The sequence below is a fragment of the Tupaia chinensis genome, unplaced genomic scaffold (genome assembly GCF_000334495.1).
Source record: "Tupaia chinensis unplaced genomic scaffold, TupChi_1.0 Scaffold000570_1, whole genome shotgun sequence".
Taxonomy (NCBI): Eukaryota; Metazoa; Chordata; class Mammalia; order Scandentia; family Tupaiidae; genus Tupaia; species Tupaia belangeri.
In genome coordinates this window covers 223,659-242,775 of record NW_006160084.1, presented here as the reverse complement: position 1 = coordinate 242,775, position 19,117 = coordinate 223,659, and the positions used below count along the sequence as shown (strand labels likewise).

General features: G+C 41.7%; 1 protein-coding gene across 3 annotated transcripts in view; it reads right to left on the bottom strand.

The window, feature by feature from the left end:
• Positions 1-1,116: 1,116 nt before the first annotated feature.
• The window catches only part of SHQ1 (SHQ1, H/ACA ribonucleoprotein assembly factor), a 127,343-nt gene continuing 109,342 nt past the window's right edge, over positions 1,117-19,117 (bottom strand). For all 3 annotated transcript variants that reach the window (XM_006158047.3, XM_027775540.1, XM_006158048.3), the window contains exon 11: positions 1,117-1,718. In XM_006158047.3, coding sequence (XP_006158109.1) covers positions 1,193-1,718 — 526 coding nt within the window. In that variant the 3' untranslated portion in view covers positions 1,117-1,192. The remainder of the gene's footprint in view (positions 1,719-19,117) is intronic.

The following is a 19,117-nucleotide window of genomic DNA, read 5'->3' as shown; positions in this document are numbered from 1 at the left end:
TAAATTTTTTGTCCTGCTGTGGGAATATACAGTAAAATGGTACCGCCACGTGGGAAGACAGTCCTGCAGTGTTGTAAAATGTGAAACATATACCCACCACACGGCTCAGTCACTCCTCTCTCTGTTATTTACTTAAGAGAAATGGAAGCATATGTCTCCACGAAGACTTGTACACAAATGTTCGTAACAGCTTTATTTGTAACAGCCCCAAACTGGAAACAACCCGATGCCCAACGATAGGTGAATGAAAAAATCTATTCAAAGGAATAGTATTCAGCAAACAAACAAATCGACTCTTCACGCACATCACGCCATGGATGAATGTCAAAATAATTACTAAGTGAAATAAGCCTGACAGAAAAGTAAGTACTTCTTTGCACAATTCGATTTTTGTCAAATTCTAGCCAATGCAAATTAACACACAGTGACAGGTATCAGATCAGTAGTTGCCTGAGGAAGGAGGATGGGAGTGGGATGGGTTGGAGGAAGGGACAACAAAGGGGCACAAGGACACTGGGGGGTGAGGGGTCAGTTCATTACCCCAACTGTGGTGACGGTTTCGCTTGGTGTGTATGTCAGCTCCTACCGCACTGAGCACTAGATATGAGCAGTCAAGTACATCTCAATAAAGCTAAAACAAATATGAATAGGCTCTATATTCCAGAGATTCTGGCAGAACTCATTTTCCTTTATGTAATAGATACACTTCAATAAAAATACCTTGGAGCTTTTATTATTATTATTTATTATTATTTGCCAGGAACACACCTGGCTTGCCAGAGAGGGACAGAGGGACATAGGGAGAGGTAGAAAGCATCCTCCAATGGGGTGTGGACATGGCGCAATCCCTTTGAGCTCCATTTCTCCATCCTGTTGTGATTTAGGCTATATACCCACAAATACTTGGAGTATTTTCCAAGCCCTCAGGGCTGGAATTTGAACCACATGGTTAGCTGCATGGTATCTGGCCCCCTTAAACACTAAGCCACAGGGCCAGCCAGTAGAACTTTACTTCCAAAGTTACAGCAGGGATATCAAAAGGCAGAAACATCAGCTCACAGGAAAATAATGTCGTATACACTACGAACAGTATTAAGTGAAAATGAGGAATTCAAATACAGTGAATGAAACCAAATTTACTGTAATTCTTAACAATGAATAAAACCACTTAGGGTAAATTATGTGGTGTCTGCTAGCAATCTCTGTCCTGCGTGCTGCTGTAGTTTCCTGTGGTGGCGCCCTGGGGTTCAGAAATCTGAACTGCAGTCTTCAGCTGTTCCTCAAGCTCCTCTATTAGAGCCCCACAGCTTCCAAGAGCCTGGGATGAGGCCAGTGGCTTTCCCTGGCTAACACCAGTGTTCTGGACGGCCATGTGTCCACCATCATCAATAAGCAGGGCACTGCTTTCTTCGACAAAGGGACCTTGCAGAGAATTGGCTGACTCGGGCTGACCATCTCTGAGCTCCTCTTGTTCCGAATCTGAATCCGAGTCTTCTGTTCCAGATGATGTCGTGCTATCCGATTCCTCTGAATCCCCTGCCTCAGGACTGGAGCAAAGAGCCTGCTGCCGGGAACCTGAATGGGCTGCTTTTAACTCAGCTTCTTCCTCCTGGACAAGAAGTGCTGCTGCTTCCAGCTCTTCCAGCTCCAATCCCAGCTGGGCCTTTGTAAGGGAGACCTCCTTTAAGGCTTCTGCAAGAGCTGCCAGTTTTTTGGACCTTGAAAAAATTTTAAGAAAAAATATTAAGACTATTCATTAACTGTTCTGGGGAGAATGGGAGATGTGTGTGTGTGTGTGTGTGTGTGTGTGTGTGTGTGTGTGTGTGTATAGTCTTCAAAAACCAACAAAACAGGACATCCACCATCCACATAGCCTAATGGTTAAGGAAGCCAGATCCCTTATGGCTGACTGTGGTTTGAGCCCTGGCCCTGGTAGCTTAAAAAATATGCCAGGTGTGTGTATGTGTGTGCACCAAATTACAAGAGAATAGAAAGATGGAGAAGGGATTGCACGAAACACCCTCTTCCCATTTCTTGCTGACAAGCACATCTGCCTTCTGGCAATTAAAAACAAAACAAAACAAAGGCGTGGTGGTTAGGGGCGCTGAACTCCCAAGAGGCCAACCACGGTCTGAGTCCCGGATCTGGCGGCTTGCTTTCTTTTTTCTCTCTTTCTGTTCCTCTCTGGTCAAATTGAAATAAATAAATAAATAAATAAATAAATAATTTTACATAAAATACTTCTTACAAAACAAAACAAATCAAATTGATACTTCACATAGTACACTAGGATCAATCCCAAAACAGATCAAAGATATACATGTGAAAAAATAAAGCTATTAGTGTATTTTGAAGAAACAGAGATTTCCTTTATGACCCCAAAATGAGGCAACTCTTTCCAAGGATAGCTCAAAATACACCCACTACAAAAGGCTGACAAATTCAGCTAAATAAAAACCAAAAACAAAAAAACATTATAAGCAAAGTCGAAAGGCTAAAATTGGGTCAAATATTTGCAATTCATATCACAGACCAAGGCCTAATTCCCCTAACAGAGTTCCTCCAAAAAATGGATATAGCAATCCAACAGAAAAATGGGCAAAAGATGCAAACAGACAATTCTCACATGAGGAAACACAAGTGACTCTAAAATCTATTAAAATATATTCAATCTCACTCAAAGAAGAGAAATACAAATCAAAGTCATATGGAGATATTTTCATTTATCAGACTGGCAAAGATCCCAACATTTGATAACATTCTGTTAGCAAGGCTCTGAGGGGGAAGACGTTTTCATACACTGTTGGAGGGAGATGAAACAGCTACATCCCCATGAAGAAAACTTGGCAAAAACTTTCAAAACTGAAAATGCACGTGCTCTGGAACTAGCAGGCCCCTACTGGAAGCTACCCACATGCAGTACATGTGCTACACGACACAGGTCTGAGGTTATTAATTTACTATAGTGGACGCTGTTTTTAATACCCCCCAAATGGGAAGGGAAAGACCAAACATTCTTTTTTTTGGAGAGGTTTTTGCTATAGGGCGCGTGCGCTCACCAGACAGACAGAGAGAGACAGAGAGACAGAAAACGAGAAATCACCCCCCAGGGGGGATGGTCACGCTGCAATCCCTTCTCCTCCATTCTCCTCTTGGGATCTTGGGCACGCACGCACATGCGCCCGGCGTGAATTTTAAGCCACCGGGTCCAGGACGCGAACCACGGTCGACTACATGGGAGTCCAGCGACATAGCCATTACGCTAACTGCTGGTTCCCAAGACCAAATATTCTTTTTTTTTTTTTGCGAGGCTTTTGCTATAGGGCGCGTGCGCTCACCCGACAGCCAGAGAGAGACTAAACATTTTTTTTTTTGGAGAGGCTTTTGCTATAGGGCGCGTGCGCTCACCAGACAGACAGAGAGAGACAGAGAGATAGAAAGTAAGAAATCACTCCCCAGGGGGGATGGGCACGCCGCAATCCCTTCTCCTCCATTCTCCTCTCGGGATCTTGGGCACGCACACACACGCTCCCGGCGTGAGTTTTAAGACACCAGGACGCGAACCGCGGTTGACTATGTTGGAGTCCAGCAACATAACCATTACGCTAACTGCTGGTTCCCCCAAACATTCTTGATATGAGACTGGTTAAAAGAGTTATGGCATATCCATATAGTTGTACAAAAAAGTAAGTTCCCTACGGGCAAATCCCAATAAATTGCTTAATGACAACAAAAGGCACACCGTATGTATATGCCATCCTTTAGATATACTGAAAACAGAAAAAACAGATACAGAAATACATATTTGTATGGGCTTGTATACTTATCAAGAGAATCTGGAAAGCAACGAAAATAGTAACATGTAGGGCATAAACTAGGAACATGAAGGATGGGAGTGAAAGGGAGTCTTTTCGCTGCATGTTGTTTTATTTTTTAAATGTACATGAATATAATACCCATTCTCACTCTTAAAATGTATCAAAAGGGGGAGAGAGGGATTATCAGAGAATGGCATGGAGTGCTTTTTCTTTTTTATCGGAAAATTTCATGTTGTTTTAGAGGATTCTTTTCTCTAAGTTACCTATAGATTTATAACATAGCATTGTATTGGATAGGTAAACTTTGCCTTATTAACTTGGATGCATTCAGCTGGGTTTTGTTTAAAAGGAACATATAATGCAAACTGCGGTTCTCCAAATACTCTCTCTTTACAAAAGAGGAAAATCTGACGTGACAACCCAGGAAAAGGTGGTAGTGCATACAATAAGCATGCTGACATGGTTCTAAGTTTCCCTAACTCCAAAGGTTAAAAATCATACAAAACATTAAATGTTGGAGGCCAGCAGGTAGCATAGTGGTTAAGGTGCTGGATTCTCACATGGCTGATGACAGTTCGAGTCCCGGACCCAGTAGATTGAAAGTCATATCAGGTACATGTGTGTGCATGCCCAAGATCCTGAGAAGAGGATAAGGGAGAGGGGACTGTAGTGTGGTCACCCTTTTTGGGATGATTTCTCACTTTCCCTTTCACTGTCCCTCTTATGGCAAAAAATGAAAATAAGATAGTGCCTCTGAGACCGATTTAATGAGGAATATTTACAAGATAAATTCATCTGCAAAAATATAGGCCATCCTTTTTTTTTTTTTTTGGGAGAGATTTTCACTGTAGTGCGCGTGCGCTCGCCAGACAGACAGAAAGAGACATAGAGACAGAAAGCGAGAAATCACTCCCCAGGGGGGATGGTCACGCCACAATCCCTTCTCCTCCATTCTCCTCTCGGGATCTTGGGCACGCACGCACATGCGCCCGGCGTGAGTTTTAAGCCACTGGGTCCGGGACACGAACCGCGGTCGACTACGTGGGAGTCCAGCGACATAGCCATTACGCTAACTGCTGGTTCCCTAGGCCATCCTTTAATACTGGGGAAAATAAGGCTTCATTTCAGTAGAGCTGATGTGAATAGATTGTACAATGGGAAATACTCAACAAAAATGGTATTTTTCTTTTACTTTTTTTTCAGGTCCTTCTCCCGCCCCCGTCATGGAGCACTTGCCAGAGAAAGAGAGAGAGAAAGAGAATCAATGAGAGGAGAAATCATTGTCTAGGGGGATGGCCGTGCCACAATCCCTTCTCTTCCATTTTCATCTTGGGATTTGGGGCACACATGCACACATGCCGGGCATGATTTTCTAACCACCAGGTCCAGGACTTAAAACACAGCTGGCCATGTGGGACTCCAGTGCCTTAACCATCATACCACCTGCGGGCCCCTAAGATGGTATTTTTCATCTAACTGCCCACATGTATCTGAGACCCTTTTTCCTTAAAACCCATAGTGTAATAATGAGTTTGCATAGGGACATGCCTCTCCTCCCACCACCGTGCCTTCACACATATTATCAGGCCACTGAAGCACCATCACAGAGTCTAAGGATAGGACGTGGGTGAACTGGACAAAGACAGCACCCATCACTGATGGGCACCTTTCTCTTAAGCAGGAAAGGTCCTGGGTTTCAGTGCTGGGATTTCCAGAGAACCTAGAAAAGGGGAGGTAGACAGGGAAAACTGGAAGGCAGGGTAAAAGGGCTGGAGTCAGTTAACAATCCACCAAAGGGCTCCAAACCCTGACTGAATTCTTATCTAGAAAGCTGTAAACAATGTCCACCATGTATCTGAACCCCTGACTCCAGTGGTAAAGGATCTGGGAAGAGCTGGTGGACCAGTTTAAAGCATCTCCAGCTCAAAGTCCCCTCAGCCTAGGAACTCGTTCACCACCATGCTTCTTGTCAAAGGAGAGTCCTCTCTGGGTAGTGACAGAGACTTAAGGGATAAAGAGCGATAAACATGGGAAAGAGCCAACACATTTCATATTTTTAACAGATATGACAAATACTCCCAACAATAGACAAGAGATGATATTCCACAAAAGCCATTGCAGCCTGACCCTAGCAACCACCTATGAATCAGTTTAAATATTATCCCTACATTATAGGTGAGGAAACAGAAGCTTGGAGGGGTTAAGAGAGCTACTGAGGTTCACCCAACTATAACAGTGGGAAGGATGAGCCATGTGACCCAACAGGAACTTGTGACTATGAACAGATGATGTCCGTCTGCATCTGTCAGGGCAAAGTTTGTTTCTCACTTGTAGCATTATATTATGGTTAAAGCGACCAGTCCATATAAAAAATGTAAAATAGATAACTACATGTTCATTCTTGATTCTTCCCCAAGCTGGACTATTCATTTATTCATTCATGCAGTCTTTAGACTGTGCCTCACTATGCCTCAATCCTCCCGCCTCACCTCATGAATAGGTGTTGCTTGGTGGGCCAAGAATCAAACTCTGGCCTCCTATGGTGGCCTCAGCCTGAGAAGCAGCAGTGTCTCACCAGTATGTACCACTGCTGCTGGACCTATTTCTCTTTCTCATTACCCCATTTTACTAAGTCTGGCTGGTTTGCTAAAATTCTGGTAGAAGTTTTAAGTGTGTAGAGTTCTCCTTCTGAAGAATGCTAGAATAAAAATGATTAAAATTTCAAGGTCGCATTGGTGCAGAATGAGACCCAGTCTAAAGAAAAAAGTAGGGTTTGTTTTTATTCATTTATTTGACACAGATAACTCAGTGATCACCATTCACAAAAACATAAGAGAATTTCTTTGGTGAAAGAAATTAAGCCATGAGGGAACCAGCAGTTAGCGTAATGGCTATGTCGCTGGACTCCCACATAGTTGACCACGGTTCGCGTCCTAGACCAGGTGGCTTAAACTCATGCCGGGCGCGTGTGCGTGCCTGCCCAAGATCCTGAGAGGAGAATGGAGGAGAAGGGATTGTGGTGTGACCATCCCCCCTGGGGGAGTGATTTCTTGCTTTCTGTCTCTGTGTCTCTCTCTGTCTGGTGAGCATATGCACCCTATAGCGAAAACCTCTCAAAAAAAAGAAATTAAGCCATGAAAGATGAGTTGTTTTGTTCTTTCAGCCACTAGTGCAACTGGTTGGTTCTCATCTACCATTCCTTGTAAATTCTAGAACCGACCTTTCTAATGGCCTTACCATCTCAGAAAGCAGCTTGTTTAAGACACTTAACAGTTGTTCTGTCATACTCAAAACATCAGGCCAGTTCATGTCAAAAAACCTTGTCAACTGCCATTATTGGATAACCCGACTCATACAAACAGCAGGTACCTTCCGATATAGTCACACAACACATGCTGAGTTACACGTGGTAGTTACAGTGTATATTTTATATCAATGTGAAGAACTTCTTACTGTTGGGAATGGATTTATTACAGAGCGAAGGACTGATCATTTAAGACAGAGAGGACAGAGCATACTCACGTTATATTTAATAAAAATCACACTTGAAAGAGGCTTTTCTTAGAAAGGTCTTGGAAATGCAATCCTACCATGGAACTTGGGGAAAAAAAAAAACACCACTTTCATTCTTTTGAATTATTTCTTATGAAATAATATCCTACTTGGAGCACTTTTTAAAATTAAAGGTTGCTGATTAGTTACAGTAAATATAACTACTAGGAAAGAGTTATAGTAACAGCTGAATGTATATGCCTTTACTGTGGCTGTGCTGATATAAATTTTCCTTGATTATTTCACATTTGGTGACTGAGTGTAGGAGAGAAAAAAAAAAATCCACAGCCTCACCTTATGAAACAGCCAAAACAAGATGCAAATGGAGCCCTGACGTGTAGGTGGAAAACACACTGGGTATAAATGAAAAGCATACATCCTGTTTCTTGCTATAGACTTTTGTCTCAAACTATCAATCAACTTTTCACCACTTCCTGCAATAGCAGGTCTACTATAAATCTCGGAGGAACTGACTAGGTTTCATTTCCTCTGCCCAAACTAGTAGCCTGCCAGGCATGACACACTGAGACTGGCTAGAGTCAGCAACTGGCAAAGCAGGACGAGACGCCAGTGAGGCAATGCAAGACATTTCATATAGGAAGACAGGGTTTACTGGCTAATTGAGCCTTTTAGTTTCACAGGATACCATACAGAGACACACACACACTCTCTCTCTCAGGTTCTATCTGGGATCAAACAGTATGTCAACTTCCTCTTTGAAAAGGCATTGAAAATAATGACATAGCATCATTCCTCTTTAATGAAAGGACTGGCTCTAAACCTTAGGATTCTCTGGCCAAACAGTTACGAAGCCAGATATAAAAGGTGATGTACTGACTTTAAGCAGAAGTTGCTAGTGAGAATCCCATCCTGAACGTGAGAGCTGCCATGAAAAACCAGTGCCATTTGATGAGCACATGAACACAGAACTGTCGGCTGTTCTAAAATAGTAGAAACCATTTCCAGCTTTAGTCATTAATAGGACATTCAAGCTTTTTAACAAGAAACTACTCACTTTAATACAGAAAAGACTTCAAGATAAGAATTATGTAAGCCATAATTACTTGGAGCCAATAGATTAACTTTATATCCAATTTCTCTCTTTTTAAGAGATTTTTTACTATAGGGTATGTGAGCTCGCTGGACAGATGGACAGACAGAAAGTAAGAAATCCTAAATCCTAAAATCTCTAGAGGAGACTGGAGAAGGAACTGTGGAGTGGCCATTCCCTCCATTTTCCTCTCAGGATTTTGGGCACACAGGCAAGCCCGGCGTGAGTTTCAAACCATCAGGTTCAGGACTTGAACCACAGTTGGCCACATGGAAGCCTAGCACCTTAACCACTATGCCAATTTCTAATTGGCCTTTATTTTATGCCACTTTGTGGGCCTGGCTATGAGGAACAACATCCTGGCCCATGGAGCAGTTGAATAATTTTCTGAAAACCTCTGTTAGTAGTTTCTCAGGGCTGCCATACATGCACTTCACAAACTGTTGACTTAAAACAAAAGAAATCCATTCTTTCACAGTTCCTGGGGCTTCAAGTCCAAAATCGAAGTGTTGGCAGGGTTGGCTCCTTCTGGGTTCTCTCAGCTTCTGGTGTTGCTGGCAATCTCTGATGTTGCTTGGTTTGTAAAAAGTATTGCTTCTAGTTCTGCCTCCATTGTCACAGGGTGGTCTCCCTCTATGTCTGTGACTTCATGGGGCCACCTTCCCTCTATGCTGCATGTCTTTGTGTCTTCTCTCTTCTCAGAAGGACACTTAGTCGTACTGGATTAAGAGCCCCCCTACTCCAGCATGACCTCGACTTAATTAACTATATCTGCAAAGACGATTTTCAAATGAGGATAGATTCTAAGAAGAAAATGAATTTTGCGTGGGGACTAACCAACACAGTACACCCCCTACAGCTGAAACAGGTAGTGGGGATGTTCATTAACAGAGGAGAATTTGAGATCACATAAAGTAAACCAACTAGAAGTAGGGACCAGAATTGGGCAGCCTAGTTGTCTAATGGTTAAAGGAGCTGGATCCCACATGTCCAACTGTGGAGTCCTGGCACTGGTGGCTTGAAAACATGCCAGGCATGGGACCAGCAGTTAGCGTAATGGCTATGTTGCTGGACTCCCATGTAGTCAACTGCGGTTCGCGTCCTGGACCTGGTGGCTTAAAACTCACGCCAGGTATGTGTGCGTGCGTGCCCAAGATCCCGAGAGGAGAATGGAGGAGAAGGGACTGCAGCATGGCCATCCCCCCCTGGGGGGTGATTTCTCACTTTCTGTCTCTCTGTCTCTCTGTCTGTCTGGTGAGCACACGTACCCTATGGCAAAAACCTCTCCAAAAAAAAAAAAAAATTGCCAGGCTTAATTACTTTGAACCAATAGATTAACTTTATACCCAATTTGCATGTCCAAATCCAACAAGGTAGAGTAAAGGAGGAGAAAAGACTGTCCCACTGAGGGGCGGGAGAATGTTTTCTTCCTTTCCCTCTCAAGTCTCTTTGGTGAGTAAATGCATCTCTGGCAAAAATAAAAGACCAAAATTGAATAGTAAATAGTGATAAACACGTTAAAACTTCACCTTGAAACAAAACTATAAACTACAAAAATTGGTATAAAAAATTCTGGGGGGAGAGGTTTTAGCTATAAGGCACGTGCACTCACCAGAAAGACAGAGAGAGACAGAGAGACAGAAAGCGAGTAATCATCCCCTGAGGGGGGATGGCCACGTTGCAATCCCTTCTCCTCCATTCTCCTCTTGGGATCTTGGGGGCATGCATGCACATGCGCCCGGTGTGAGTTTAAGCCACCGGGTCTGGGACTCGAACTGTGGTTAACTACATGGGAGTCCAGCGGCATAACCAGTATGCCAACTGCTGGTCCCAGGATAAAATTTTTAACAAAGTTAATAATATATGGGCATAGGTTATAACTACAATCATATGCTAATTCTCAAAATAAACAGAGAATGACTCAAATATTAACTGCAATTTTAACTGTTCTAACAAAATTATAGTACATCTAACTCCATGTTGGTCTTTTTGTAGCAAAATCACAGAAGGTAGTTTTTACAGAAAGTAATCGCAGGCATCAACACTTTTCTCAAGAGCTTCTTCCTTATGCGATGTTCTAATGAATCCTTGGGTATTCAAAATAAAGATTTTCCACTAAGTTCGCAAATGCTGTTAAGTGTTGTTCAATGGTTAGCTAATGCCATACTTCCATGCCTCATGGTCAGTAGTCTTGTGTGTGGTTCAAGCACTGTTCTCATATTATTTACATTGCCTTCATAAAATGCTAGATCTTTTGCTTGACTTGCACCTTATTTGCACTGTACATAATAACAGTCAACAAGAGGCCAAACAACTGGTGAGAAGGGTGAGAAAGATGCTAGGAAAGAAATGCTATGTGAGGACGGGGGCTACATTTATTAAATGGCTTGCTCATTAGTGAATATTTTTGTGTTTCCATCTCTTCTCTCTAATTTTCTAAGTGCAGAAACTCCAATAATAAATATTCTAAAAGAAGGACTTCCTGCTTGACACATACAGGTGGCTATACTAGATGGCCCCACTGAAAGTTTATTCTTCAGGGGACTATGGAAATTACCCATTCAAATCTTTCCACTTTGAAAATTATAATAGAAATATTCACGTATTTCTATTCATATACCTACACACATTTCTAGTACACATATATAATATAGAACAATAATAAAAACTATTTCATATTTTTAAATAATTAATTTTATTATTATTTTTTAATTTGCTATAGGTCATGTACACTCACCAGAGAGAGAGAGAGAAAGGGAAAGTGAGAAAGTAAGCCACCAGGTCCAGGACTCAAACTGTAGTCAGTCATATGAGTCCAGCACCTTAACCACCACGCCACTGCTGGCTCCAAAATTATTTAATCTTTGAAAAAGACAGAAACTTCAATACTAACTAATCCCTATGGAGAAGTCAAACTGGCTGTGATGTAATGCGCTTGGGAAAAGTAGGATGTGACTACAGCTATTATAGAAAACAATCAGTACCAAACCATTCTTTAAGGACATGATAGTGACTCTTTTCCAAATGCTTTTGGTGGAAAATGCTTTTTTTCTTCTTGTTATAAAGTGCATCAAGATTATTATTAAATACAAAAATAGATCTACATATCCTATCTTTTATAAAAATAGCAAATTTTCATTCTCCTGAGACCTGTGTGTGGTGCCACAGATCATCAGCTGGGATTCTCTCCCCCTTCATCCTTCAACCTCTTTTACCAAGATATACAAACTTGGCTTCTGAAAAGAGCTTCAGGTCTAAAAAAGTGGAAGTCCTGGTTAAATTTTCAAATAATCCCTTTTGTCTCCATTTTCCTGCCTTGAAAGCAGAATGAAAATGACCACTTCCAAATATCCTAGCATATGTCAAGAAAGAAGGACTTGATCAAGTGACTTAATGTGTTGATTTCCTTGTTATGCATGATCTGAATGCTAAGGTTTCCTCCACTACGAAACATAAAAGTGTGGACATGTCTCAGTCTGTTCTGATGCTATAACAGAATACTGAGCCTGGGTAATTTATGAAGAATAGAAATTCAGTTCTCACGTTCTGGAGGCTAGGAAATCTAAGATCAAAGTCATTGGCAAGTTTGGTCTGGAGAGAGACCAAATTGCTTCTAAGATGGAGCCTTTTTGCTCCAGCAAGAAGACCCACACCAGATGCCTCCTCTGGGGCATCGACTGATGTGTCCTTACATGATAAAAGGCAGAAGAGTGAGCTAGCTGAACACTGCCTGAAGTCTCGTTAATAAGGACCTTAACCCATGCACAAGGGGAGGGACCCTCATTGCCTAATTACCTCTTAAAAACCTGACTTCTTTATACTAACACACTGGCAACCCTTAAATTTTGGAGGGAACACATTAAAACTATTGCATACATTGCTTTTACAGTATTGAGACAGGAAAAGGCTCAAGTGTTGGTAGTGTTTACCAAGTCACATTATGCATAAGCTGAAGTACATAATGGGAAGCAAAAGCTTCAATAATTCAGAATATTTACGCAGTTACTATTGTGATGCACAACGTCTTCTAAAATGCATACCACAACGGTATGAGTCACTTAAACCAGAAACATTCTATGATTTTTTTTTAACATTAATCCTGTTCTACAAAATGAAAGTGATGCACTGCCCACTCAACTGATTTTTCTAGCATTATTAAATGGCTGACATGTCACATAAGCTCTGCCTCTTCCCACACACTCTGAACCATGCTTAATATGCTCTCTAAAGAAAGTCTGAGCCTTTGTTTTCTTGGGAGAAAACAGGGACAACATTTGAGGACACAGTTATGGTAGAGGAGCTGCATCACAGAGGGCTCCTCACAAGGGGCAATCACATGGCGGAGTGGCCATCTCCTAGGCATACCTGCTGTTATCATCCCATACTTTTCCAAAAAACAGCTCATGCTTTGCCAATCGGTATAGCTCACAAGCCTAAAAAGGCCAACTATTTAACCTGTCTCTCATCTGGAGGAGAACGGAGCCTTGGATCTGCAGCATTTGCATTCAGGAGATCCTTAATGAATGGAAATCCACCAGCTGCGTCCTTGTGGAATGGAGAGGGCTGCATGGGACAGCAGGGAGGCCTGATGACAGTTTAGGACTAGTCAGCATAAGGCCTAAAGGAACATGCTCAGAAAAACACACCCCTCTAACCTACTGAACAGCCAATCCTCCCCAGTATCCCACTTGTCACTCCTTACATAGCTAGCTGTGTTACTGGCTGTGTTCCTTTTTAGGGCCTAATATTCTCATGTCAATTCACCAGGAGTTTGGTTTTTGTTTTTGTTTTTGTTTTCCTAAGGTACCCTAAAGAAACCTTAAGAATTGGTGTGAAATAAGCCGAGCACAGAAAAAGAAACATCTAGTGTCTTTACTCATATGTGGAAATTGAAAAGGATGACTTCATAGAAATGGAAGGTAGAAGAATGACTATTAGCAGCAGGAAAAGAAGAGAATAGGAAGATGTTGATTAATGGAAACACATTTCAGAAAGATGAGAAATAATTTCTAGCATTATAATGTATGTAGGGTGATGGAAGCTAACAACAATTTCGTGTGTATCTCAGAGAAGATAAGAAAGATTTTAAATGTTCCCAACACAAAATAACGACAAATTGGTCGAGATGATGAATCATTTTACATTGCATTCCTGTATTCAAAAATCACTAGTACCCCCAAAATATGCACAATTACATGTCAATAATAAAAGTTAAGGTTGAGAGTCAGAATGCTCCCAAAACCGTGTTGACTGAATGAAGCCACACACAAAAAACAATGCACTATACTTATCGTCTCAGTTATACAAAACTAAAAAACAACCAAAGCCAATGGCAAGCAACAGAATTGGAATGGTGATCACAGGGTAAAGGTAGAACTGAGAGAGAAACACAAAGGGGCTCCTGGGGTGTCTGTGAGGCAGGACTCCTGATCAGGGTAGGGACTACAGTCTCACTTTATGAAAATTAATAATTTATATAATTAGAATTTGTGCAGAGTTGAACAAAAATTAACTTCAACAGCATCTGCAAGTCTTGGAAAAGAAGTCTCGGGCTTTGAAGGCTCACTGCAGAAAATAGGATGGAGCCAGAGAGAGGAAGAGTCCTAAGGATGATGGGATCACAGAAGCAGTTCCTGTTTTCCTCACAAACTACCAAGACCTCCAACACAACATCCCAGTATCAGTCCACTGTGTTGCTAATAACAAAAATACCTGAGTATAGTAATTAAAGAGAATAGAGGCTAATTTAGCTCCCAGCTCTGGAGGCTGAGAAGTACAAGAGCCTGAGGCCATATCTGGTGAGGGTCTTCTTGCTGCATCACAACATGGCAGTGGGCGAAACACGTATGTCTGTGTCCATGTGTCTCCTTATAAAACCACAGGTATCCAATTATGGAGGCCCCATCTGATGCTTAATCACTTCCCAAAGGCCCCACCTTTGCAACACCATAACTGGATCAAGTCTCTACCCTTTCAACACTATAACATGGCTCACCAAATTTTAATACATTAACTTCAAGGGAATACATTCAAACCATAACAGCCCCAAATGTGAAACTTTGTTAGTTTGTTTTTTGCTGTTCTTTCTTTTATTTTTTTTTAAGAGAAATTTTTGCTATAGGGCACGTGTATTTGCCAAAGAGACAGAGAGATAGAAAGTGAAAAATCACACACACACACACCCACCAGGAGGGATGGCCATGCCACAATCCCTTATCCTCCAGTCTCCTCTTGAGATTTTGGGCATGCACACACATGCACCCAGTGTGAGTTTTAAGCCACCAGGTCCAGGATTCAAACTGCAGTCAACTACATAGGAGTCCAGTCATGTAATCATTATGCCATCTACTGTTCCCTGTTTATTACTTTTAAGAGATTGAGAGAGAGAAGATGAAAGACAAGCACTGTCAACAAGGTCTCAGGCCATGACCCACCCTCACCAGCCTCCCCAACCAGCCAGGATCATGGCCACATACCTGGTGTGCACCAGTCAACCATGACCCAAACCAGCAATCCTCCATATGCCTCTGGCATTGCTTTACTGGTGTACCACCAAGCCAGCCCTCAAACTTGTTCACAAAAGCACAGCACATTCTACCAAATTCAAACTGTGGTTTGAGTCCTAGACTTGGTGGCTTGCTTTCTTGCTCTTCCTCATCCCCTCTGTCTCTGATCAAACTGAAGAGGAATAATGATGAATAAAATTAAGTAAGTAATTCCTTTTTAAAAAGTGCTAAAGAGTCTGAAGTACACCTAGAGAAAGGTCCATTAGCCATCTTTTTAATAAGCAGACTGTACAAAGAAAGTTTTTCTTTGCACATGTACACAGTTCACTGCTACTGAGGTTACGCCTAAGGTACTAATTAATGCACTGTCCATGAGTCATTGCAAACACCATTCTAAAAGGAATATTCTCCTCAGGACTCTTAAAAAAAAAAGGTATTATTTATTTTATTTATTACTATTATTATTGTTATTATTATTTAATTTGCTATAGGGCATGCACACTCACCAGAGACAGCAAGAGAGCAAGAGAGAAAGAGAGAGAGGGAAAGTGAAAAAGCAAGCTCCCAGGTCTGAGACTTAAACTGCAGTCGAACAGGTGGGAATCCAGTGCCTTAACCATCACACCACCTACTGCCCAGCCCTCAGGATTTTTGATTTACAGTTTAATCTTAGTAGTTTATGAGCTAAGTTTAAAACAAAGATTTCTATTACTTTTTACCTTAATATTGTTTTCAAGCCTTTAATACTTCATATTATCTAACAAAAATCTAAATCTAAAATCCACCAGGATTCTTTTTTTTCCCGTTCGTTCATTCGTTTGTTCCTTCCTTCCTTCTTTCTCTTTCTTCCAGTTTGTGCCATGGGGTATGTGCATTTGCACAAGACAGAGACAGAGAGAGGGAGAGAAATCATGCCCCAAAAGGGTATGTGCATTTGCACAAGACAGAGACAGACAGAGAGAGGGAGAGAAATCACACCCCAAAAGGATAGCCATACCGCAATCCCTTCACTTCCATTTTCCTCTTGGGGTTCTGGGCACTCACACACGCCGAGTGTGATTTTCAAGGCTCTTCACTTCCATTTTCCTCTTGGGGTTCTGGGCGCTCACGCGTGCCGAGTGTGATTTTCAAGCCTACAGGTCTGGGATTCCAATTACTGTCAGCCAGAATCCCAGTGGGAGTGCCTTAACCACCACACTACCTGCTGGTGCTCCCACTGGGATTCTTTATGCCATTTGTATGAATATTTTACTCTAAGTAAACAATTTTATCTAAGTGATATTCTACAAAATGAAGTGTGCTTTTCTCAAAATAAATAGTATTTTTTTAAAAAATTGGGCATCAGGATATATAAGACCTCATTTTTTTTGCCTATAACTATAGTTAACATGTATACAAGAAAATAATTAAAGAAAACCTTTCCCCAGGAGGAAAAAAAAACAACTATGTCATGTTTCAGGTGCTTCATTTACTGCTATTATTATGGCTCTTGTTAAGAAATAGGACAGAAAGGATGTGGAAAAAGATCTGGTAAAGCTCGGCTGCTTGGGACTGTTCCTCAGTATTTGGTACTCTCTTAACAGAAGAGCATGTTTTCCTAACAGACATCTATGTGACACGCTAGCTGACCTGGCCAGTACAATCAGACTTTTCTAACAGATTATGAAATGCAAAGGACCACTTTTTCTACTAAACTCTACCATGTGCCGGCTGACACATGTATATGTAGATACAATGGACTTTCAAAGGATCAGGTATGTGTGTATGTATTTATAAAATTAATCAAATCATTTGCTTTCATTTTTTAGGTCTCCTATTCCTCCTTCCTTTCCCTTCCCTTCCCTTCCCTTCCCTTCCCTTCCCTTCCCTTCCCTATTCTTTCTTTCTTTCTTTCTTTTTCTCCAGGTCCCCTATTCCTAATAAGAGAACTGTTGTCAGCATCTTCATCTGCACCCTGGGCCTTTTGACTCTACATGCTGTCCCCTCAAGAGTTAGGCCAGCAGACTATGCCACTAACTTTACACTCATAAAGATGCAGGCAGAGACTATAACCATCATTGCCTCTAGCTAATGTCCTTCTACCCCTCAATTTCCTGAAATAAAATTTCTCCAGTAACCCCCTAAATGCTACCACAGGTTGACAATGTCTTGAACCTGAGTTTCAGAATTCCCTTCCCTTCTTTGGCCCTTCAGAAAGGTAGTAACTCAGGACACATACCACCCCTTACTCAACACTCTGAGCTGCATTCTGCAATCAAGTATACCGAATACACTCTCATTTTTGAGATAAAATGTATGATTAAGTCACTCCAAGACTGTAAAAGCTTCATGTCATCAAATAGGTTCTAATCAGTCAGATTTTACTACCAAATTTCAACATGACAGAGAAATGAAAGGAGAAAATTGAAAACCATACAGAGCCCAAAATCCAAGGTCAGTCTTTCAACAAATACTTACTGACCACACATTATGTCCTAGGTTGGGTGGCTACAAAAATGAATACAAAATACACCTGTGACCTAAAAGAATGTATCATCTCATTTTGGTGGACAAGGAATAGTCACAGTAGGACAGCACAGTAAGTCAAGGAGAAGGATAAGCACAGCGTGTCCTGGGCACTGAGAAGATGGTTTCTGCTCACGTACAATTCCAGGTGAGAACCATTTGGTGTCCTTACATAAGAGGAAGGTATCCATCAAAGTCCTAATTCTCTCAGGATGATCACTTCCATTTTTTTTTTCCTGAAATCGCAAATATCAAAATCTTTGAGGAAAAAAATGTGTATTTATGTATTATCTTTTTGTCCCCAATTGTGCTGGTACGTCAATTCTCATGGTTTATCAATTCTGTATCTGTGAATTTGCCTACTGGCTAAAATTTCTTTGTAACCTCAAACTGTCACTGTGCTTTTGTAGGTCATTTGGGAACACGTGGCAGGATGGTAAAAACGTTGTCTCCTAACACTTACAATCACAGCTGAGGTAGTACCAAACCACGGTCTGTGTTCTCGCATCGGCTCTCATACTCCAAACAACAGTCCTTTGCTCAGTCTATTAAGTGCCACGTTTTCCACACTGTGGTGCTGCTTCATCAGTGTTTTGTCCCCCAAACACAGTGCTGAAGTACTGCCTAGCGTTCCCAAGTGGAGAGGCTGTGACATGCCTTGTGGAGTTACGCTTTGTTCAAGCATGAGTTGTGGAGCTTCTGCTTGCAACTTCGATATTCACGAATCAGCGAAATATATGAAATGAGGTGTCTTTAAAGAGAAACTCACATAAAACTCAGCCATATATTGACCAGCTGGCAAAAGAGTTGTGACCACAGGCCCAGGGAAACCTCACCTCTATTTCTTCTAGGAGCAACAGTTCAAGATTCACTGATTCAGTGTTTGTAGCCATTTTATGGACTGTAACTATCCTGAATAGCAAGAATCAAGAATCATTCAGTCCTGGCCATGAGACTACAGAGAATAGGCAGCCATTTCGGGCTTGAAATGGAGGGAGAAGGAGAGAAAAGAGAAGCAGCAGAGAAAGTTCCAGGAATGGAGTTATCTAAACTGAAACATTTTTAAGGGCTATAAGAAGCTGGCCAGGGGAGAAAAGTAGGAAGGTTTAGTGGCCTAGGAACAGAAGAATCACAGCACGAGGCCTCCAGCACCATTAGGCACAAAGCTACACCCTGGATACAAGGCCACTGAGTGCGTTCCAATAAATATTCCCCCTTGGGCAGTGGCAGGAAGTACTATGTATGATCATCTATTCACAAGAGACCCTGACCCCGACTCTAAGAACACAAATCCCAATTTAGGTCTTTTCTTTCCCATGAAATCTTCCAGGAAAGTAAATACAGGGAGGCTTCAGATGAGTCCAATGCTGCTGCTACCTTGTCCCTCCACATGAAGACTTCAAACCTTGACTCAGGTCCCTAATAGTCCTGGCTTGAATGTGGGTCTGCATCCACATAACATCCCCTACTACACATAGCCACCTCTGACGTGTGGGGAAGCGCTAAGGCTTGAGGTACTTGATGACTGCCTGAAGTTCTTGGACTTGAAAGTGAGACTTGACAGATTCTGCCAAATGTTCTCCTAGAGAAAATCAAAATTGGGAAAGGCTGATTTTCCTTTTCTCTTTTTTTTTTCTTTTCTCTTTCATTTAAAAGCAAAATTCATGATAGACTGTGCAGATGCA